At 55.3% G+C, this 22,174-nt stretch overlaps 6 protein-coding genes across 6 annotated transcripts; 4 read left to right on the top strand and 2 right to left on the bottom strand.

Moving 5' to 3' along the window:
* Positions 1-6: 6 nt before the first annotated feature.
* On the bottom strand, positions 7-2,468 carry GUITHDRAFT_120648 (hypothetical protein; the record flags this gene model as incomplete). Its single annotated transcript, XM_005820091.1, has 5 exons — positions 7-121; positions 171-217; positions 391-464; positions 524-609; positions 655-2,468. The coding sequence occupies 5 exons, from the start codon at positions 2,466-2,468 to the stop codon at positions 7-9; spliced, it is 2,136 nt and encodes a 711-aa protein (XP_005820148.1).
* Positions 2,469-4,188: 1,720 nt separating this feature from the next.
* On the top strand, positions 4,189-6,612 carry GUITHDRAFT_98395 (hypothetical protein; the record flags this gene model as incomplete). The annotated part of the gene is made up of 13 exons (XM_005820090.1): positions 4,189-4,918; positions 4,974-5,044; positions 5,232-5,303; positions 5,365-5,409; positions 5,460-5,489; positions 5,551-5,595; positions 5,650-5,721; positions 5,770-5,838; positions 5,916-5,960; positions 6,006-6,107; positions 6,152-6,274; positions 6,320-6,375; positions 6,482-6,612. The coding sequence occupies 13 exons, from the start codon at positions 4,192-4,194 to the stop codon at positions 6,516-6,518; spliced, it is 1,494 nt and encodes a 497-aa protein (XP_005820147.1). The 3' UTR covers positions 6,519-6,612.
* A 3,076-nt stretch (positions 6,613-9,688) lies between these two features.
* Positions 9,689-11,228, top strand: GUITHDRAFT_120646 (hypothetical protein; the record flags this gene model as incomplete). The annotated part of the gene is made up of 5 exons (XM_005820089.1): positions 9,689-9,716; positions 9,755-9,836; positions 9,875-10,167; positions 10,233-10,365; positions 10,523-11,228. The coding sequence occupies 5 exons, from the start codon at positions 9,689-9,691 to the stop codon at positions 11,226-11,228; spliced, it is 1,242 nt and encodes a 413-aa protein (XP_005820146.1).
* Positions 11,229-12,562: 1,334 nt separating this feature from the next.
* GUITHDRAFT_156134 (hypothetical protein) lies at positions 12,563-13,762 on the bottom strand (the record flags this gene model as incomplete). The annotated part of the gene is made up of 1 exon (XM_005820088.1): positions 12,563-13,762. A coding segment is annotated over one exon (1,200 nt), but the record flags the coding sequence as incomplete, so codon positions are not given.
* Positions 13,763-14,927: 1,165 nt separating this feature from the next.
* On the top strand, positions 14,928-15,782 carry GUITHDRAFT_120645 (hypothetical protein; the record flags this gene model as incomplete). The annotated part of the gene is made up of 1 exon (XM_005820087.1): positions 14,928-15,782. One exon carries the CDS (start codon positions 14,928-14,930, stop codon positions 15,780-15,782), a length of 855 nt encoding a protein of 284 aa, XP_005820144.1.
* A 1,995-nt stretch (positions 15,783-17,777) lies between these two features.
* Positions 17,778-18,632, top strand: GUITHDRAFT_120644 (hypothetical protein; the record flags this gene model as incomplete). The annotated part of the gene is made up of 1 exon (XM_005820086.1): positions 17,778-18,632. The coding sequence occupies one exon, from the start codon at positions 17,778-17,780 to the stop codon at positions 18,630-18,632; it is 855 nt and encodes a 284-aa protein (XP_005820143.1).
* Between the last annotated feature and the right edge of the window lie 3,542 nt (positions 18,633-22,174).

Below are 22,174 nucleotides of genomic sequence, written 5' to 3'. Positions count from 1 at the left end.
GTTGATTCAGCTCTTGGTTGTTGGAGCAGTCCTCGGCGTCGGATCTCTTCTCGCAGGGTTATGCTCGCGCGCCTCGACCGTCTCTCCCTCGTCGTTGTAGTACTGGACAGGAGCGAGGAGGCTGTGAGGTAAGTCAGCGCTTGCCGTTTCCTCCTCCTCCTCCTCCTCACCTCCCATGCCACGCAAAGTCGAGGGAGACGTAGGGAGGGACGAAGCCCTGCAGGGATTGAATTACTTTCCTGCAACCTTACCTACCTTCCTCCTGTCCTGTCCTGTCCTGTCCTCTCCCTTGCCCTCCCCCTCCTCACCTTGACCTCCCCTCCTCTACTCTTATCTCCACTTCTCGCGTATACTTGCTATCTTCTCTCTCTCCACTTGAAAGGAGGCGACCTTATTCGCAACGGATAGCTCGAACGCTAAAGAGCTGAAGTGAGAGCTGAGGGTACCGACGAAATAATCTGCTTCTGCAGCAATAAATACAAAAAAATGAGGGTCAGAGAGGGTGCATGAAGGAGAGCTTTACCGGCCAGGAGGAGGATGTCTAAGACTGTGGACTCAGCCGCAAGTCTGCGATCGAGAGTCGCCATGAGCAGCTTCAGCTCGATTGCCCTGCGTAGAAGAGTGAGAAAGAGGAGGAGAGCAAAGGTGGAGGACCAGTCGGACGCTGAGAAGAGCTTGCGATCGAAAGGAACGAAGACGAAGTGAAAGTCAGTGAGGAGCGCGAGCTGCTCTATTACAGCAGGGTCGTCTGTGCAAACAAACACGCGGGTAACACCGTAGCGTCGCTTCATCTCTCGAATCTCCTCCACGTATCGCTCCAGCTTCTCGCACTTTGCTCCCGGAAGGTGAGAATGCTTGTCCTCCCACTTGGGACAAGAATCGCCATGACGCACGTGCAGGCCAATGATTGGGTGCTGGTATCGTATCCTCCTCTTCACTCTCCGCAGCAGAGCCTCAAGGTTGCGATTGGGAGTCATGAGGAACCTTGAAAGCTGCGAGATGAAGAAGAAGATTCCTCCTCCTGACGCGTTGACATGCAGCGGTAGGTGCCAGTCGTTGTGCAGCTGGTAGTTGGCGGTGAAAGTCGGGGGGATGAGAGAGATGTTGAGATGATCGAAGCTCCGATCCTGTGTTGGCTCAAACAGGCACGTCAAGTCTTCTCTTTGCCCTGGAGTCCTGCAAGCTCGATGCCGGAAGTAGGAGAACTTTCCCGTCATGATCACAGACTCGTTGTTGCGGATCGCATAAGAAAATATTTGAGAGATGAGATGTAAAGTGACTCCGAACCCACTCGTGTCATCAAGAGACAGACGCAATATGCGGCGAGAAGTCTCAGAGACAGGAGTAGGAGTTTGTTGGAACTGCATGGAATTCAGCTTCTCCCCCATGGCTTGAGATAGCCGCTCTGCTTGTATGAACTTGTTGCAACTCGAGAAATCCCAAACCTTGGAAGGATCTTTGGCTGGCAGATATCTTGTATCTGAAAGAAATGAATACTCACATGATTCACCAAAATAATCAGGAAAGCATGAGCAGAACCCGTCGAGGCATTTGCCTCTGACGCATGTTTGACAACCGTCTTTGGCGAGAGAAGAGCATTCAAAGGGATCGAGAGAGAGCAATCCCTCACTCCCGTCCGCTCCTTCTCCATCCTCCTCGTACTCGATCGTCTGGTTAACAGTGAAAAAGACTGTTTGCACTTCAGAAATCATATGCTGCGAGTCCGGGGTCGTCAGTGCGACTCGGACAACATGCTCGCCGTCCGCCAAGAGCAGGTTGAGGAAGTAGACGGGCCCGTACACCTTCATCGGCTCCTCGTCGATGCTCATCGCGAGGTTGAACCCAAACCCCGGGAGCATCTCGACCCGCAGGAAGGGAGAGAACGCGGTAGGACCATAATGCATCCTTTTAAACGTGTATCCTGCCGGCGGCCAGACGATTTTCACTAAGGGCTTCATAGCTGCAAGCTTGGCATGATGGAGGAAGAAAGGCTTGTCGTTCACAAACCAGGGCCATGCAGATGTCTCAGGCAAGTAAGTCGCCTGATTAATGACAAGCTCCGAGAATGACGTCTGCAGGTAGTCGACAGAAACAAAAAACTGCGAAGATATGTGAGGCAGGTTCGGGGCGGACGAGGACACGCGAATTTCATTCCAGCCCAGGACTACTCTTGTGATGGCAATGGCGTCGAGCACCATATCCTCGTCAACAATGTCTTGCTCATGCACAAGCACAGAGTTGAGAAACACTATCACTCGATTCCCCACCAGGGAAGACGGACAACTACCGATTGAAACAGTGATGTGGCTGGGGTCATCTTTTTGAAGAAGGTATTGCTGCGGAGGAAAGAGAACATGATAGCAGCTCGTCTCGCCGTTTGTTGTTTGTCTTGCATGAAAGACTGGAATCATGAAAATCACAACAACCATGATCAACCTCCGCTGTTGATTTACTTTGCATTGACTCATCTTGACGCGAAAGCGTATCAAAGAGTTGTCAACGGCTTGACATGAGGACTACTGATCGAAGCTGGTCTATTTCTGTCAAAGTTTGATTTCATTCCCTTCATCTTCTTCCATCTCCTCCCTCTCAGCCATTGCGCCCAATCGCTTTCGGAGAGATGTAATGAGGCGAGCTTGCCAAGATGAAGGTGGTTTTGTTTTGTTTTTCTTTAAATTGTTCTTGCTGCCTTCCAGCCTTTTTTTTTCGGGAGTTTTAAAGTTAAAATGAAATATAGCAAGCACAGTTTCCATAGTGGAAATCCAGCTTATTTTAAATGAGTAATATATTAGTACCAGATGGTTCAACTTAATTCAACCAAAACGAGATTTTTAAAAAACCAAATTGTATCCTTGAGAACTCGCAATCGGGGATCACATAAAACATTATACTTCATGGTACGGCTCTACAAGTGCTTTTATTAGCAGGTTTATATGTGTCAGTTGGACCCCCCTGTCTCCATCAGATCACCCCCTCTTTCTCCCTGACTTGCTTGTGGTCACCAACCCGGCCGCTCCTTCCAGGAGACGCAACTCGGAGAAACTAGAGGACTAGGGGGTAGGGTGGGGTGGGTGGGTGGTCAAAGACTTTATGTGCACCGGTGAGATTGAGGAATCTTATATATGGTGGGGGTAGTACAACAGAGGTGTAGAACCACAAAAAGTACTTTTATGTATGCCTGATCTGTTCCGAGGTGGACTAGATTGTTCAGTCTCAAACATGATTTGTTTCCATTTCTGACCTAAATTTTTGAATTTAAGGTTACATTTGGTCAGAGCATTTCGAAACGTGCAAGCCGCATGTTGCAAACTACCCCCAGATTCAACAATAGTAAACCACCCCTTCATCTCGTGTGCCTATCGGTGACATACCCCCGATTCCCCATTATTAAGGAGGGGTCCCTCTCCTCCGATCCTACCATCTCGTATCTGCCCGCACTCTCTGGGGGCATAGGGTGGGGGCAGCACTTTTGATTCCCTAATTGAGTCTATAGTATTATATTGAAGAAACTCGCTGCCCTTGCTTTAAGCTACTCTGTTTCCCACCCCTCTACCCTGACTCGGCCCCGTTCCAGTTTACTACCCCACCCATGTTGTATCGCCCCTTTTGCCCTTGCCATCAGTACCCTCTGAACTCTATGTGGCTACCCCACCCCCTTCACCTTCCTCCCGTGCATGCCGGCCCCCTGCCGAGGCTTGGCGGGAAGACGGGAAGCGGAGCAAGCGAGAGCGAAGAGCGTGCTAGAGACAGAAGGAGGAGAGAGGGGGCAGAAACATGCATGTGTGAGAGGGTATCGCCATTGCAGGAGCGTGAGATTCAGAGTGACGATTCTGTGTCAGCTGAGGGAATCTGCTTTCTATCTGTCGATTTCAACATAGGAGGGAAGCTTCGTACGAACAGCTCGATGTCTCCGACTAGACATATTGCAGATGAAGGTTTCGAATGTGGTGAGAGAGTCATAAATAGAAGCAGATGCCCAGGACTGTCAATGTTTCTCACTCGAAAGTTGGTGTGAATACACCACGGAACACGAGATGCTTCAATGCGAATTACATTCCCACAGTAAATGCAGAGAAGTAGAGGGTAGTATCAGCCTATGCTCGTGAGATGTATAGTGTTTTGTTGTAATGCCACATGAAAGACGTTGTTTTGTTTTTTATTTTCAGCGATGTTGACCCTTGACATAACAGGATGCCTTTGGTCAGCAAGGAATGGGTTCGCACAAAGATCGTGTGCACTATCGGCCCGCAGACTCAGTCTGTCGACATGCTCAAGAAACTCTACGGTGCTGGCATGCGATGTGCGCGCATGAACTTTTCTCATGGATCGCATGAGTACCATGCTCAAACCATTGCTAATGTGCGCTCTGCCATGTCGGAAGTCAAGGGAATCTGTGCTATCATGCTGGACACAAAGGGACCCGAGATTCGCTCCGGAAAGTTGGAAGGAGGAGAGGCAAAGGTGGAGCAGGGGACCGAGTTCACCCTCAAGTACTTCCCCGACGACCCTCAGGGCGTGCAGAACAAGGGAAACTCCTCGTGGGTCGCTCACGATTATGCGAACCTTCACAATGTGTTGGACGTTGGGAAGGAAATCTGCATCGACGACGGGCTGCTCTCTCTCACCGTCCTCAGGATCGAGGGGACCAATGTGGTCTGCAAGGTGAACAACTCGGTGGCTCTCGGAGAGACCAAGGGCATTAACCTTCCCAACACTCCTGTGGATCTCCCCGCGATCACGGAGAAGGACAAGTCTGACCTTATCTTCGGAGTACAGCAGGGCGTTGACCTCATTGCTGCTTCCTTTGTGCGCAAGGCTGATGATGTTCGTGACATCCGCAAAGTCCTCGGGCTGCCTGGACGCAACATTATGATCTTCTCTAAGATCGAGTCCCAGGAGGGTCTGGACAACTTCGACGGTAGGAGAAGAAGCCATCTGCTATCTCTCCTTGTATACTCAACATATTCAAACAGAGATTCTTGCCGTCTCTGATGGAATCATGGTTGCTCGTGGTGATCTTGGTATTGAGATCCCAATCCAGAAGGTGATATGCGATCATCACTAAATCACTGGTTTACCTACTTCCCTTGATGCCGAATCTTATTTTCACAGTTTGTCTGACATATGTGATGCAAAACTGTGCTGAGGAAGATTCTTTACATGTTGTTTTGTATCCTCGAGGCTTCACAGATTGCTTGGTTAGAGTAGTGACTAGCTCTATTTATCTGCAGGTGTATCTTGCTCAGAAGATGATCATTGACAAGTGCAATCACGCGGGAAAGCCAGTCATCACGGCAACTCAGGTTGGATCCACTCACTATCTTGTTCAATCTATACGCGTTGCTTAAACTCTTGTACGTTCAGATGCTTGAGAGTATGATTGTCAATCCTCGCCCTACAAGAGCCGAGGTATTGCTGTCTTGTGCCTGATTACCTCATATCTCATCTTTTGCAATCAGGTCACCGACGTTGCCAACGCCGTTGTTCAGGTATGGTGAAGAGGAATTTGTTCTACAATTTTGGCGCTGTCATTGCCTAATGATGGAGCAGGGAACAGATTGTGTCATGCTCTCAGGGGAGACGGCAAAGGGGAAGGTGAGGAATAGAGAGGATTGAGAGACGTTTGGCATCTGACGCTGTTTGGAATAGTGGCCTGTGGAATGTGTGAAGATGATGGCGGAGATCTGCCGCACTGCTGAATCTTCCCTGGACTATGTTCAGGAAATTTCAGCTGTATGAGGCATGCAAGCAATACTGACTTTCAAGCAGGAGTACCTGAGAATGCGAACTTGCACCTTGGAGCATCCGCAATTCAAGGACCGTCCCAATGCTGTGCAGGTTACTAGGCACTTCTCCGTTTGTGTTCCCTTGCCTCTTTCTCTACCTCGTTGGTTCTCAATCTTATGGGTGCGCAGGAATCCGTGGCTTCCTCGGTTGTCAAGACAGCCCTGGACATCGATGTTGCCAGCGTGTCTCCTGCTTTCTCTGATCTGACATGCTCGCAGGCGGCCATTCTCATGGCTCTCTCTCACACCGGAGCCACAGCCCGTGCGGTCGCCAAGTACAAGCCCTCAATGCCGTGCTTTACCATCACTCCCTCGGAGCAGGTGAAGTCGCAGAGGTTGCGAGAATTTTTCTGATACAGCAGCAGACTGCCAGACAGCTCTGCTTGTCTCGAGGCGTGTATCCCCGTGTGGTTGGCTCCATGATAGGCTCGGAGCAGATTCTGGCGCATAATTGCTCGAAGCTCATCAAGGAAGGAGTGATATCCGAGGTGACTAACTGCTTTCCTCCTCTTCAGCTTGACTGCTTCTTCCAGGGTGATATCTGCGTTTGCTCGCATGGCGACAATCACAGCTCCCCAGGGTCCACAAGGTGTGTATTCCAAGCAGCAGTGACGGCTCGAGGATGTTGAGCAATATTTGTAGATTATGTCATGCTTTACGATTCTTTGACTGATGTCTTACACGTTATCTTGCAGCGTGATGAAAGTTGTGGTAGCCAAGTCCGTGGTTTGAAGTTGAGACAGCGAAGCCTCCGACTCGTTTGAGTTTCCGAAAGAAGTTTACTCGCAGCTGGGCTTGTAGGATCATGAATAAAATGCTGAAGTCCGACTTGTCCGAACAATCAGCTTGAGATGCATTGAGGTCCAATCTTGTCCCACTATCAGCTCAACGACGTCATGAGATTAGTCACTTGCCGTGTAGCCTTGCCTTCGCAGTCTGGATCGAGCTGAGTCTCCTCACTGTCATTCCCCTGCCCGCGCCGTGCCCCTTTCACCCATGTGCAGTGGTGAGGCTTCTCACCATGAATGTAATTGTTTTAAGTGCCAGGCTTGTCATCCTGTTACGAATGCTCATGTCAACAAAACTGCTTGCGAGCAGGTTCTCTGATGCACTTTTGGGGGTAGAGAAAAATTCTCAGCGGCTGCAAACAGCAAGAAGAAGCGTTGTTGCTTTGCCATTTGATTCTGTTCCTCTGGATCCGTCTTGTCTCGACCAGTTCACCCATTGAGCCGAAATCCTACCTAGCAATGAACTAAACTGCTACTACTAATACTAGGCTTTAGGGTATAGCACGAGATCCCTCTTAGCCTAAAAGATAGGGCAAGGTGAGCATTCTAATAAACTCAACTAGTTTGTAGGGTTTAGGAGCGCCGGGTATTTCAGGCACCATGGTTGCGCGCCAGGCCCAGTGTACTACGATAGGGGAAGCCGCCCGGAGGGCGCGAAGGAAGCTGCAAGCAAACGTTTTGTATAGTTCAAACAGCTTTCGCCTACCCTAAATCCTTCCGACCCCGACGCACCAGGCCCCTTCTCGACGCTGCTTGGTATAGTTCAAACACTGACTGGCCAGCTTTCTAAGTATGGTGAGCTACAGTTAGGCCAAGAGAGCTTCATGAAGCGTTTTCATAATAGTAGTGTCAAGTAGGACAGCTCATGCTTGGCAGAGCTGAGGGGGGATGCCCGGAACCCGACGCTATCGCTCAGAAGCCGCGGCGTTTGAAGAGACTCGGAGTGTAGAGCATGGTTTCACGATGCAACAGATGGAGGAAGCCAAAAAGCAGAATTTCGAGACATACACCGCCACCGAAGGCAAGAAGACAAATCAGGACTCATAATAAGGCTATCATGTGGAAAGCACCTTGCTGGCAGACCTGAATGGTTTATGCAGCAGATGGAGGAAGCCAAGAAGCAGAAGGCCGAGACAGGGAGCTGAGTACTGGGCGGACGAGGCGGCGTGGGACGATGTCATGGGCTTGGGCGAGAGTCACAGCTGGCTTCAGCCACTTGACCAAGACGCGGGCATGGAGGAAGCAAGCGGAGAGCGGGCCCATCTCAAGTCACAGGAGGACGGGGAGCGTCCGCCTGGTGAGCCTGGCGCTGTCCAACGCAGACGCATGAAAGTAACGACAAGTACAGAGCGTACACTCCTGTACGGGACGTATTCTCCAGCGTGGTGGCGAAAGCTTGCAGCCTATCATCGAACTGTGCTTCGAACTCAAGAAATGCACAGCTGGTTGTTCAATACAGGAGCCTGCTGTGACCACCACCCTCACATGGCTTGCAAAAGTACCAGGGCTGACAGAAGACTCGACTGTACGGCACTCCGAGAAAAGCATGACAATGTCGGATTGTGCGACGATGGAGCCTGGCGCTGTCCAACGCAGACGCATGAAAGTAACGACAAGTACAGAGCGTACACTCCTGTACGGGACGTATTCTTCAGCGTGGTGGCGAAAGCTTGCAGCCTATCATCGAACTGTGCTTCGAGCTCAAGAAATGCACAGCTGGTTGTTCAACACAGGAGCCTGCTGTGCAGCATCGTCAGAAACGTCGTCGACGGCCCCTGCGTGGTGCATACAATGATAGGTGTCGCACGAGTGCGTGCTAGTCATCCTCGTACTCGAGGTCCTGCAGCTGCTCTGCGAATGCAGCCGGGATCACCTCGATGCCTCGCTGCATTTTTCTTGCTAGTTACAAAAAAAGTCATGAAGATTCTATTTTTATATCATTGACATTTATAAGTGTTGCCCCTTGAGTATCGAGGAGACAAGAACGTTCAACGGATTTATCAACCGTCAGCATCGGCTCCATCCGAGGAAGGGGGTGGAGGGTGGTGGGTCACACGCTAGGAAGGGGGAGGGGGTTGCTGGCAGAAAGGGCTTGCAGAGGTACCAGACCTGCCAGTCAGGTTTGTTGCTCCGTAACTCCGATTGGACCGTGTCAGCATCGGCTCAATCCGAGCAATACCGGATATCTTGTGCTACCGCCTCCGAACAGATGCGGTTTGCCAGTAAACGGAACACCATCTCTACGCTCATCACTGCAACCCCAAGCGCATATTCATCCCTCCACTGGCATGTCCTCCTCTCAAGGAGGCTTCCCGCAGATGCCCTTCTTGCCCCTGACCTCCTCCCTCCCCGCTTGGCCTCCTGTCAGCAGACCTGCCCCGCCTCGCGCCCTGGCCGCATGTCTCCGATGCAAGATCGGCAAGCTCAAGTGCGACGACACCCGCCCTTGCACGCGCTGCCAGCGTCAAGGCTGCGGCAGCACGTGCCTTGCCTACGGCTCCAAGAGTGTAGAGGATCTGCGACGAGGGTCTTCTGCCATGGTCTGCGGGGAGAAGCAACGGTCGTGCGAGGGCTGCCGGCGGCGCAAGATCAGGTGCAGCAAGGGCAGGCCGTGCTCCCATTGCGGGGTCAGAAACCTCCTGCACGCCTGCAGAGACTGTCTGGGAGGCAGCAGGTGGGGCGAGCTTGCTTGCGATGCCGCCTGTCCAAGGTGGGGTGCGACGACAGCCGGCCATGCTCTCGATGTGCCAGAGCAGCGCAGACCTGCTCCGAGCCACCGAGGGGAGGAGTCCAGAGGTCGGGTAGAGCGAGCTCGCGATGGATGTCGAAACAGCCACGGCAGGTGGAGGAGGAAGAGACGCTGGGTTGTCTGCTGGAGGGAGCTGAGTACTGGGCGGACGAGGCGGCGTGGGGCGATGTCATGGGCTTGGGCGAGAGTCACAGCTGGCTTCAGCCACTTGACCAAGACGCGGGCATGGAGGAAGCAAGCGGAGAGCGGGCCCATCTCAAGTCACAGGAGGACGGGGAGCTGGACGACGTTTACTCGATGCTGCTACTGTCAGAGGAGGGAGCTTGATGCTCGCTGGGCTGGACGCTGAGCTCGGGTAGCCTGGCATGGGTCCCGGCGCTGTCATCGTCTACGGTAAGTCAGACGCCTTATGCCCTTGCCATGACAGTCAGCCTCCGCGTGGGGATGGAGGGAAACCAGCTCCTGGACCATCTTCGATGATGATCGGTTAAGCAGAGCCCCGCACGCTCGGCGGTAAACCGCCACCCTCACATGGCTTGCAAAAGTACCAGGGCTGACAGAAGACTCGACTGTACGGCACTCCGAGAAAAGCATGACAATGTCGGATTGTGCGACGATGGAGCCTGGCGCTGTCCAACGCAGACGCATGAAAGTAACGACAAGTACAGAGCGTACACTCCTGTACGGGACGTATTCTTCAGCGTGGTGGCGAAAGCTTGCAGCCTATCATCGAACTGTGCTTCGAGCTCAAGAAATGCACAGCTGGTTGTTCAACACAGGAGCCTGCTGTGCAGCATCGTCAGAAACGTCGTCGACGGCCCCTGCGTGGTGCATACAATGATAGGTGTCGCACGAGTGCGTGCTAGTCATCCTCGTACTCGAGGTCCTGCAGCTGCTCTGCGAATGCAGCCGGGATCACCTCGATGCCTCGCTGCATTTTTCTTGCTAGTTACAAGCTCCGTAACTCCGATTGGACCGTGTCAGCATCGGCTCAATCCGAGCAATACCGGATATCTTGTGCTACCGCCTCCGAACAGATGCGGTTTGCCAGTAAACGGAACACCATCTCTACGCTCATCACTGCAACCCCAAGCGCATATTCATCCCTCCACTGGCATGTCCTCCTCTCAAGGAGGCTTCCCGCAGATGCCCTTCTTGCCCCTGACCTCCTCCCTCCCCGCTTGGCCTCCTGTCAGCAGACCTGCCCCGCCTCGCGCCCTGGCCGCATGTCTCCGATGCAAGATCGGCAAGCTCAAGTGCGACGACACCCGCCCTGGCACGCGCTGCCAGCGTCAAGGCTGCGGCAGCACGTGCCTTGCCTACGGCTCCAAGAGTGTAGAGGATCTGCGACGAGGGTCTTCTGCCATGGTCTGCGGGGAGAAGCAACGGTCGTGCGAGGGCTGCCGGCGGCGCAAGATCAGGTGCAGCAAGGGCAGGCCGTGCTCCCATTGCGGGGTCAGAAACCTCCTGCACGCCTGCAGAGACTGTCTGGGAGGCATCACCGCCAAGCGAGCTTGCTTGCGATGCCGCCTGTCCAAGGTGGGGTGCGACGACAGCCGGCCATGCTCTCGATGTGCCAGAGCAGCGCAGACCTGCTCCGAGCCACCGAGGGGAGGAGTCCAGAGGTCGGGCAGAGCGAGCTCGCGATGGATGTCGAAACAGCCACGGCAGGTGGAGGAGGAAGAGACGCTGGGTTGTCTGCTGGAGGGAGCTGAGTACTGGGCGGACGAGGCGGCGTGGGGCGATGTCATGGGCTTGGGCGAGAGTCACAGCTGGCTTCAGCCACTTGACCAAGACGCGGGCATGGAGGAAGCAAGCGGAGAGCGGGCCCATCTCAAGTCACAGGAGGACGGGGAGCTGGACGACGTTTACTCGATGCTGCTACTGTCAGAGGAGGGAGCTTGATGCTCGCTGGGCTGGACGCTGAGCTCGGGTAGCCGGGCATGGGTCCCGGCGCTGTCATCGTCTACGGTAGTTTGTAGGGTGGTGAGACTAGACTAGGAAGTCGGAAGGGTACATGATAAACCCTCTCATTTACAATCTCATTGAAGGCGAGTGACTGCATCTGCCCGACACCACTAGAGCTAGAGTCAGGGCCTTATGCCCTTGCCATGACAGTCAGCCTCCGCGTGGGGATGGAGAGAAACCAGCTCCTGGACCATCAGGGATGACCTCCGATGCAAGATCGGCAAGCTCAAGTGCGACGACACCCGCCCTTGCACGCGCTGCCAGCGTCAAGGCTGCGGCAGCACGTGCCTTGCCTACGGCTCCAAGAGTGTAGAGGATCTGCGACGAGGGTCTTCTGCCATGGTCTGCGGGGAGAAGCAACGGTCGTGCGAGGGCTGCCGGCGGCGCAAGATCAGGTGCAGCAAGGGCAGGCCGTGCTCCCATTGCGGGGTCAGAAACCTCCTGCACGCCTGCAGAGACTGTCTGGGAGGCATCACCGCCATATCTGTCATGGCCCGTTGGGAGGGGAGCCCCGCGCCCCTGCCGGGATACGGAGCCGAGGGGCCTCCGGAGGACGCGTCGCTGTGGCGACCAAGGAGGAAGCAGGTGGGGCGAGCTTGCTTGCGATGCCGCCTGTCCAAGGTGGGGTGCGACGACAGCCGGCCATGCTCTCGATGTGCCAGAGCAGCGCAGACCTGCTCCGAGCCACCGAGGGGAGGAGTCCAGAGGTCGGGTAGAGCGAGCTCGCGATGGATGTCGAAACAGCCACGGCAGGTGGAGGAGGAAGAGACGCTGGGTTGTCTGCTGGAGGGAGCTGAGTACTGGGCGGACGAGGCGGCGTGGGGCGATGTCATGGGCTTGGGCGAGAGTCACAGCTGGCTTCAGCCACTTGACCAAGACGCGGGCATGGAGGAAGCAAGCGGAGAGCGGGTGTTAAGAATTGACAATCCTGATGATGTGCTTTGACTCTGTGAACTTGAACCAACTTGATAACTTGCGTTAACAAGCAAACAGGAACCTCATCACAATCGCGCTCACTGAACGTATAGAAAGTTCGGATCCATTTTATTCGACCAAAACCTACCAAACCAACCAAACCGACCGGATAAGACAGCTAGTTGACTGAAGTATTCGTAACCGCTTACGTAACCCCTAACATACGCTCCCAAGCGCATTATCATCTGAGAAACATCTCTATGAACTTCGCTGATCACTAAAATACTGCATAACAAGAAAACGGCAGCCACCTCAAGTCATTTCAATTGAGTAGCGCGAAGTGCATTGGGCCAATGTTATTCACGTAAGTCCTGCTCATCCTGAGTCGAAGATGAATGCTGAGAATCTTCGTCGGTATCCTCCACTGACTCATCATCGTACGAAACCTCATGATGCGTTGACCTGTCATTCCTATACGCATCGGTTGTCAAATCCATGGACTTAGCTTCTCGATACAATGCTGGCAATAAACTCCCAATACTCAAAGTCTTGTTCACGTTTTGCTTTTCCAAGTCAATTAACAACTTCATGACGAAACTCGCGGTCACCTCGTTGAACAAATTCTGTGCGAAATACCGTTCAAGACCAAACCTCGTGCAAGCTGTCTCGACTTGTCCTTGTCCATGAAATAACACCATGCAACAAGCAATAAAATGATTTGCTAAAGCTGAAAACCTGTTGACAAAATCCGAAGTCTTTTCCTCTGACCCTTGTATCGTACATTGAATCTCACCCAAAATATACTGCAAGTGCGACAACGACAAATACTCCTTCACCAGCAACGATTTGAATGATTCCCAAGTACCTTGTGTGGAAATTAATCTATCCTCGCCACGCAATGTTTGCAACCAATTCCTCACACGATTACCAACTAATGTTGCAGCGATGTCAACCTTTTGATCTGGAGGAATTCTTTGACGCTGGAATTGAAACTCAAGCTCCCCAAACCAACTTGCAACGGAATATTCTAGAGTCATTTCTCCATTAAATCGAGAAATATCCTTGGAATGAAACTTCACTAGGGAAGACTGCTGCTTGACATGCTGACTTGACATGTCGTTCGACATGCTCGTATTATTTTGCTTGCATGTTGCATCAGCCCCTCTTGGTTCCTTGATCGGAAGGTATTGAACTGCTCCTGATTCATTTAATCTGAACCGTTGCATCATTTCCTCGAACATTTTTCTATTTTCTTCCCTAAGGACAGAGATTTCCTGTTTTGTCTCGACGAGCTCTCTTTCCTTACGAAACATCACTTCCTTGACGAAAGCTTCATACTTTACTTGCATGTCCATTGCGAGTTGCAATTCTTCTCGCAACTTCTTGTTTGCAGCGACCAATTCTTCAAACTGCACTGATTCGAACCTCGGCCGGGTCGAACCTGCCGGAGACGCAATCCTGGAAATTTCCAAGTCCACTGCGCCCTCCCTGTCGCGCACTTGTTGCGTGACCGATCCATCATAAGAAGGTATATTAATCCTCGAAAATCCCGCGACGTCTAGTTGACTGAAGTATTCGTAACCGCTTACGTAACCCCTAACAGCGGGCCCATCTCAAGTCACAGGAGGACGGGGAGCTGGACGACGTTTACTCGATGCTGCTACTGTCAGAGGAGGGAGCTTGATGCTCGCTGGGCTGGACGCTGAGCTCGGGTAGCCGGGCATGGGTCCCGGCGCTGTCATCGTCTACGGTAAGTCAGACGCCTTATGCCCTTGCCATGACAGTCAGCCTCCGCGTGGGGATGGAGGGAAACCAGCTCCTGGACCATCTTCGATGATGATCGGTTAAGCAGAGCCCCGCACGCTCGGCGGTAAACCGCCACCCTCACATGGCTTGCAAAAGTACCAGGGCTGACAGAAGACTCGACTGTACGGCACTCCGAGAAAAGCATGACAATGTCGGATTGTGCGACGATGGAGCCTGGCGCTGTCCAACGCAGACGCATGAAAGTAACGACAAGTACAGAGCGTACACTCCTGTACGGGACGTATTCTCCAGCGTGGTGGCGAAAGCTTGCAGCCTATCATCGAACTGTGCTTCGAGCTCAAGAAATGCACAGCTGGTTGTTCAACACAGGAGCCTGCTGTGCAGCATCGTCAGAAACGTCGTCGACGGCCCCTGCGTGGTGCATACAATGATAGGTGTCGCACGAGTGCGTGCTAGTCATCCTCGTACTCGAGGTCCTGCAGCTGCTCTGCGAATGCAGCCGGGATCACCTCGATGCCTCGCTGCATTTTTCTTGCTAGTTACAAAAAAAGTCATGAAGATTCTATTTTTATATCATTGACATTTATAAGTGTTGCCCCTTGAGTATCGAGGAGACAAGAACGTTCAACGGATTTATCAACCGTCAGCATCGGCTCCATCCGAGGAAGGGGGTGGAGGGTGGTGGGTCACACGCTAGGAAGGGGGAGGGGGTTGCTGGCAGAAAGGGCTTGCAGAGGTACCAGACCTGCCAGTCAGGTTTGTTGCTCCGTAACTCCGATTGGACCGTGTCAGCATCGGCTCAATCCGAGCAATACCGGATATCTTGTGCTACCGCCTCCGAACAGATGCGGTTTGCCAGTAAACGGAACACCATCTCTACGCTCATCACTGCAACCCCAAGCGCATATTCATCCCTCCACTGGCATGTCCTCCTCTCAAGGAGGCTCCCCGCAGATGCCCTTCTTGCCCCTGACCTCCTCCCTCCCCGCTTGGCCTCCTGTCAGCAGACCTGCCCCGCCTCGCGCCCTGGCCGCATGTCTCCGATGCAAGATCGGCAAGCTCAAGTGCGACGACACCCGCCCTTGCACGCGCTGCCAGCGTCAAGGCTGCGGCAGCACGTGCCTTGCCTACGGCTCCAAGAGTGTAGAGGATCTGCGACGAGGGTCTTCTGCCATGGTCTGCGGGGAGAAGCAACGGTCGTGCGAGGGCTGCCGGCGGCGCAAGATCAGGTGCAGCAAGGGCAGGCCGTGCTCCCATTGCGGGGTCAGAAACCTCCTGCACGCCTGCAGAGACTGTCTGGGAGGCATCACCGCCATATCTGTCATGGCCCGTTGGGAGGGGAGCCCCGCGCCCCTGCCGGGATACGGAGCCGAGGGGCCTCCGGAGGACGCGTCGCTGTGGCGACCAAGGAGGAAGCAGGTGGGGCGAGCTTGCTTGCGATGCCGCCTGTCCAAGGTGGGGTGCGACGACAGCCGGCCATGCTCTCGATGTGCCAGAGCAGCGCAGACCTGCTCCGAGCCACCGAGGGGAGGAGTCCAGAGGTCGGGCAGAGCGAGCTCGCGATGGATGTCGAAACAGCCACGGCAGGTGGAGGAGGAAGAGACGCTGGGTTGTCTGCTGGAGGGAGCTGAGTACTGGGCGGACGAGGCGGCGTGGGGCGATGTCATGGGCTTGGGCGAGAGTCACAGCTGGCTTCAGCCACTTGACCAAGACGCGGGCATGGAGGAAGCAAGCGGAGAGCGGGCCCATCTCAAGTCACAGGAGGACGACGTTTACTCGATGCTGCTACTGTCAGAGGAGGGAGCTTGATGCTCGCTGGGCTGGACGCTGAGCTCGGGTAGCCGGGCATGGGTCCCGGCGCTGTCATCGTCTACGGTAGTTTGTAGGGTGGTGAGACTAGACTAGGAAGTCGGAAGGGTACATGATAAACCCTCTCATTTACAATCTCATTGAAGGCGAGTGACTGCATCTGCCCGACACCACTAGAGCTAGAGTCAGGGCCTTATGCCCTTGCCATGACAGTCAGCCTCCGCGTGGGGATGGAGAGAAACCAGCTCCTGGACCATCAGGGATGACCTCCGATGCAAGATCGGCAAGCTCAAGTGCGACGACACCCGCCCTTGCACGCGCTGCCAGCGTCAAGGCTGCGGCAGCACGTGCCTTGCCTACGGCTCCAAGAGTGTAGAGGATCTGCGACGAGGGTCTTCTGCCATGGTCTGCGGGGAGAAGCAACGGTCGTGCGAGGGCTGCCGGCGGCGCAAGATCAGGTGCAGCAAGGGCAGGCCGTGCTCCCATTGCGGGGTCAGAAACCTCCTGCACGCCTGCAGAGACTGTCTGGGAGGCATCACCGCCATATCTGTCATGGCCCGTTGGGAGGGGAGCCCCGCGCCCCTGCCGGGATACGGAGCCGAGGGGCCTCCGGAGGACGCGTCGCTGTGGCGACCAAGGAGGAAGCAGGTGGGGCGAGCTTGCTTGCGATGCCGCCTGTCCAAGGTGGGGTGCGACGACAGCCGGCCATGCTCTCGATGTGCCAGGTGGAGGAGGAAGAGACGCTGGGTTGTCTGCTGGAGGGAGCTGAGTACTGGGCGGACGAGGCGGCGTGGGGCGATGTCATGGGCTTGGGCGAGAGTCACAGCTGGCTTCAGCCACTTGACCAAGACGCGGGCATGGAGGAAGCAAGCGGAGAGCGGGCCCATCTCAAGTCACAGGAGGACGGGGAGCTGGACGACGTTTACTCGATGCTGCTACTGTCAGAGGAGGGAGCTTGATGCTCGCTGGGCTGGACGCTGAGCTCGGGTAGCCTGGCATGGGTCCCGGCGCTGTCATCGTCTACGGTAAGTCAGACGCCTTATGCCCTTGCCATGACAGTCAGCCTCCGCGTGGGGATGGAGGGAAACCAGCTCCTGGACCATCTTCGATGATGATCGGTTAAGCAGAGCCCCGCACGCTCGGCGGTAAACCGCCACCCTCACATGGCTTGCAAAAGTACCAGGGCTGACAGAAGACTCGACTGTACGGCACTCCGAGAAAAGCATGACAATGTCGGATTGTGCGACGATGGAGCCTGGCGCTGTCCAACGCAGACGCATGAAAGTAACGACAAGTACAGAGCGTACACTCCTGTACGGGACGTATTCTCCAGCGTGGTGGCGAAAGCTTGCAGCCTATCATCGAACTGTGCGTCGAGCTCAAGAAATGCACAGCTGGTTGTTCAACACAGGAGCCTGCTGTGCAGCATCGTCAGAAACGTCGTCGACGGCCCCTGCGTGGTGCATACAATGATAGGTGTCGCACGAGTGCGTGCTAGTCATCCTCGTACTCGAGGTCCTGCAGCTGCTCTGCGAATGCAGCCGGGATCACCTCGATGCCTCGCTGCATTTTTCTTGCTAGTTACAAAAAAAGTCATGAAGATTCTATTTTTATATCATTGACATTTATAAGTGTTGCCCCTTGAGTATCGAGGAGACAAGAACGTTCAACGGATTTATCAACCGTCAGCATCGGCTCCATCCGAGGAAGGGGGTGGAGGGTGGTGGGTCACACGCTAGGAAGGGGGAGGGGGTTGCTGGCAGAAAGGGCTTGCAGAGGTACCAGACCTGCCAGTCAGGTTTGTTGCTCCGTAACTCCGATTGGACCGTGTCAGCATCGGCTCAATCCGAGCAATACCGGATATCTTGTGCTACCGCCTCCGAACAGATGCGGTTTGCCAGTAAACGGAACACCATCTCTACGCTCATCACTGCAACCCCAAGCGCATATTCATCCCTCCACTGGCATGTCCTCCCCTCAAGGAGGCCCCCCCAGATGCCCTTCTTGCCCCTGACCTCCTCCCTCCCCGCTTGGCCTCCTGTCAGCAGACCTGCCCCGCCTCGCGCCCTGGCCGCATGTCTCCGATGCAAGATCGGCAAGCTCAAGTGCGACGACACCCGCCCTTGCACGCGCTGCCAGCGTCAAGGCTGCGGCAGCACGTGCCTTGCCTACGGCTCCAAGAGTGTAGAGGATCTGCGACGAGGGTCTTCTGCCATGGTCTGCGGGGAGAAGCAACGGTCGTGCGAGGGCTGCGGGCGGCGCAAGATCAGGTGCAGCAAGGGCAGGCCGTGCTCCCATTGCGGGGTCAGAAACCTCCTGCACGCCTGCAGAGACTGTCTGGGAGGCATCACCGCCATATCTGTCATGGCCCGTTGGGAGGGGAGCCCCGCGCCCCTGCCGGGATACGGAGCCGAGGGGCCTCCGGAGGACGCGTCGCTGTGGCGACCAAGGAGGAAGCAGGTGGGGCGAGCTTGCTTGCGATGCCGCCTGTCCAAGGTGGGGTGCGACGACAGCCGGCCATGCTCTCGATGTGCCAGAGCAGCGCAGACCTGCTCCGAGCCACCGAGGGGAGGAGTCCAGAGGTCGGGCAGAGCGAGCTCGCGATGGATGTCGAAACAGCCACGGCAGGTGGAGGAGGAAGAGACGCTGGGTTGTCTGCTGGAGGGAGCTGAGTACTGGGCGGACGAGGCGGCGTGGGGCGATGTCATGGGCTTGGGCGAGAGTCACAGCTGGCTTCAGCCACTTGACCAAGACGCGGGCATGGAGGAAGCAAGCGGAGAGCGGGCCCATCTCAAGTCACAGGAGGACGACGTTTACTCGATGCTGCTACTGTCAGAGGAGGGAGCTTGATGCTCGCTGGGCTGGACGCTGAGCTCGGGTAGCCGGGCATGGGTCCCGGCGCTGTCATCGTCTACGGTAGTGTGTAGGGTGGTGAGACTAGACTAGGAAGTCGGAAGGGTACATGATAAACCCTCTCATTTACAATCTCATTGAAGGCGAGTGACTGCATCTGCCCGACACCACTAGAGCTAGAGTCAGGGCCTTATGCCCTTGCCATGACAGTCAGCCTCCGCGTGGGGATGGAGAGAAACCAGCTCCTGGACCATCAGGGATGACCTCCGATGCAAGATCGGCAAGCTCAAGTGCGACGACACCCGCCCTTGCACGCGCTGCCAGCGTCAAGGCTGCGGCAGCACGTGCCTTGCCTACGGCTCCAAGAGTGTAGAGGATCTGCGACGAGGGTCTTCTGCCATGGTCTGCGGGGAGAAGCAACGGTCGTGCGAGGGCTGCCGGCGGCGCAAGATCAGGTGCAGCAAGGGCAGGCCGTGCTCCCATTGCGGGGTCAGAAACCTCCTGCACGCCTGCAGAGACTGTCTGGGAGGCATCACCGCCATATCTGTCATGGCCCGTTGGGAGGGGAGCCCCGCGCCCCTGCCGGGATACGGAGCCGAGGGGCCTCCGGAGGACGCGTCGCTGTGGCGACCAAGGAGGAAGCAGGTGGGGCGAGCTTGCTTGCGATGCCGCCTGTCCAAGGTGGGGTGCGACGACAGCCGGCCATGCTCTCGATGTGCCAGAGCAGCGCAGACCTGCTCCGAGCCACCGAGGGGAGGAGTCCAGAGGTCGGGCAGAGCGAGCTCGCGATGGATGTCGAAACAGCCACGGCAGGTGGAGGAGGAAGAGACGCTGGGTTGTCTGCTGGAGGGAGCTGAGTACTGGGCGGACGAGGCGGCGTGGGGCGATGTCATGGGCTTGGGCGAGAGTCACAGCTGGCTTCAGCCACTTGACCAAGACGCGGGCAAATTGACATCCACTGATCCCTAGTCGGCATAGTTTATGGTTAAGACTACGACGGGTGGTCGGATGAAGATGATGGAGTAATGGAAGTTGTAGGGTTGAGGGTTTAGGGTTGAGGGTTTAGGGTTGAGGGTTTAGGGTTGAGGGTTTTGGGTTGAGGGTTTAGGGTTGAGGGTTTAGGGTTGAGGGTTTAGGGTTGAGAGGCGCCGTTATTTTCGGCAGCATGGCTCCTCGTCAGGTGTAGGGGAAGCCGCCAGGGCGCCAAGGAAGCTGCAAGCAAGAGGTTTGTATACTTCAAATAGCTTTCTAAGTATGGTTCTTCAGTATGATGAAAATGTTCGCAACCTGCTGTATCGGAGATCATGCCAATACACGCAGAGCGGACTTGTGGATGCCTCTGTCCTCGAAGCTGATCTCGTCGAGAGGGTGAAGAGCTTCGCGAAGCGTTATCCGAACAGCAGGACAGCCCAGGCTTGCAAGGCTGTGGAGGGATGCACCCCCGACGCTATCGCAGAAGCCATCCGCTCGACATGTCAGCAGGCACGACGTGAGTTTCTGCAAGAAGCGATGACTGGATGGAGTGACGCATCCAGAGAGTGGTTTATGCAGCAGATTGAAGAAGCCAAGAAGGAGAAGGTCGAGACATACACCGCCTCAGCAGGCAACGAGGTGACTTCCTTCATCTCCATGACTCTCCTGGGCATCTCCTCGGTGTATGTCAACCATGAAGAGAAGCTGAAGAAGAAATTTGAAGAGATCGGACTGATCGTAGACTCAGTGCAAGAGAGTAAAGCAATCATGTGGAAGGCTCCGTATAGACCCGAGATAGCGAGTGCTGAGGAGATCCCGGTGACTGTTTCCTTCCTCCCCAATGCACAAGCGGAGAAGCTCTGGCAGGGAAGAGAGGACTTCGCGATCGATGGTCGCAAGTTCACAGCTGTACATGTGAGCATCGTGCACGATCGATCTTTCAAGATTCGAGCCAAGAGAGGACCCTGGGGCAAAGGGGGCAGCTTGGCAGAGCTGACTCACCTGCTAACCTTGGGCGGCATGACAACGGCTGAGATAGCTGCCGTCTATCGCTATCAGCTGCTGCGCCAGTCCCTTGCAGCGGTCCAACTCCAGCCGCTGGCAGGCATGCTGGTCGCTGGGGCGCCAGGACAGCAAGTCCACAAAGGCTTAGGTCAGAAAGGCTTCATCGCTGTAGGGGCCAACGTCATCTGGAGACAGAGGGAGGTGGAGTGGATCGTCTCCTCGAGCTGCCCAGAGGCGAATGATACAGCATTTCGAGCTTTCCGAGAGAGCGAAGCGATGGAGGGAGTACACCTGACTCTGTTCAGCGAGGACCCGAAGATCAGAGAGGCGCTCGCAGTCGAGTTGACAGCTGATCGCTTTGTGTCCAGAAATAAGTTGAAGAAGGCATCAAGGATGCAGAAGAAGGCAGGCGGCAAGGACGGCAAGGAGATCAAGATCATCATCAAGTCGACGGCGGCATCTGGTCGCTTCACGAGGAAGGAGATGGAGGGGCTGTGCAACGGCGGCAACACGTCTATCGCAAGAGTCAAGAGAGTCTTGTTGGAGATCGCTAACAGGCTCGAGATCAACGTTGAAGGCATCGACATGGAGGAGGATTTGAACACCAAGTCCTGGAACGGGTCCAAGCTATGCATCCTCCTCGGCTCCACGGAGGATGCTCGACGCATGATGAAGGAGCTGCCCTTCTATCTCGAAGGCGCAGCAACCAAGCTCGAAGCAGTCGGCTTCGACAAGGAGCCTGACTCTGAGGCGGCTGGTCAGCGGGGCACCAGCGACGCAGCGCAGCGACAGGAGGAGAGCGAGGGAGAGTGGCTGGAGTTTACAGACCTGGAGAGGATCACAATGGAGGCAGCATCTCCGTCAAGCCAAGAGGACATGCAGCTCGTCAGCGAGCTGTCAGCAGTCATCGAAGATGCAGCTTCTTTGAACGAGGCGGGGACGAGCGAGCCGATCAAGCTGGTCCTGGACAAGGCCGTTGGCAACCTCCACGACACGTTCTACTCTCCGGGGAGCCTGGAGTTCATGTCGCTGGGAGAGTGGGCGAAGATGCCAGAGGAGCAGGGAGTTGGGCGCAACGTTCTCAAGGAGAAGCTGGGGAAGTGGCTGCAGAGCAAGCGCTGGACTCGCGTGCAAGGAGAGAGCAAGAAGGCACGGAGGGGCAGCGCGTTCTCGCCACGGGCAACGGCAGCTGCTGAGCTTGAGCAGGAGGCGGAGAGCGACGACATAGAGCGTCGATCTCTTAGCTTCCTGTTCATAGCACTGAGTAAATTCGCAGAGATGCATGTGCTGGCCTGCTCGCTGAAGGTGGACAAGAAGGACCGACTGCGGGTGGAGATGAGGGAAGATGGCGAAGAAGAGGAAGACATGGAGGAAGAGCAAGGCGAGGGCGAGGAAGAAGACGGGGCGAGCCCGTACCGAGCTTGAGCTGAGCTCAAGGTAAGGAGAGAAGGTGGAGGCGACCGAAGGCCAAGGTGAGGAGAGGCAACTCTCCTGACTGAGGCTGAGGAAGCTGAATGGAGGAGGAGTAGGTGGCGACCGAAGGCCAAGGTGAGGAGAGGCAA

The sequence above is a fragment of the Guillardia theta genome (assembly GCF_000315625.1).
Source record: "Guillardia theta CCMP2712 unplaced genomic scaffold GUITHscaffold_191, whole genome shotgun sequence".
Lineage (NCBI taxonomy): Eukaryota > Cryptophyceae > Pyrenomonadales > Geminigeraceae > Guillardia > Guillardia theta.
Note: the sequence above shows the minus strand (reverse complement) of the source record. Positions and strands in the feature narration are given on the sequence as shown.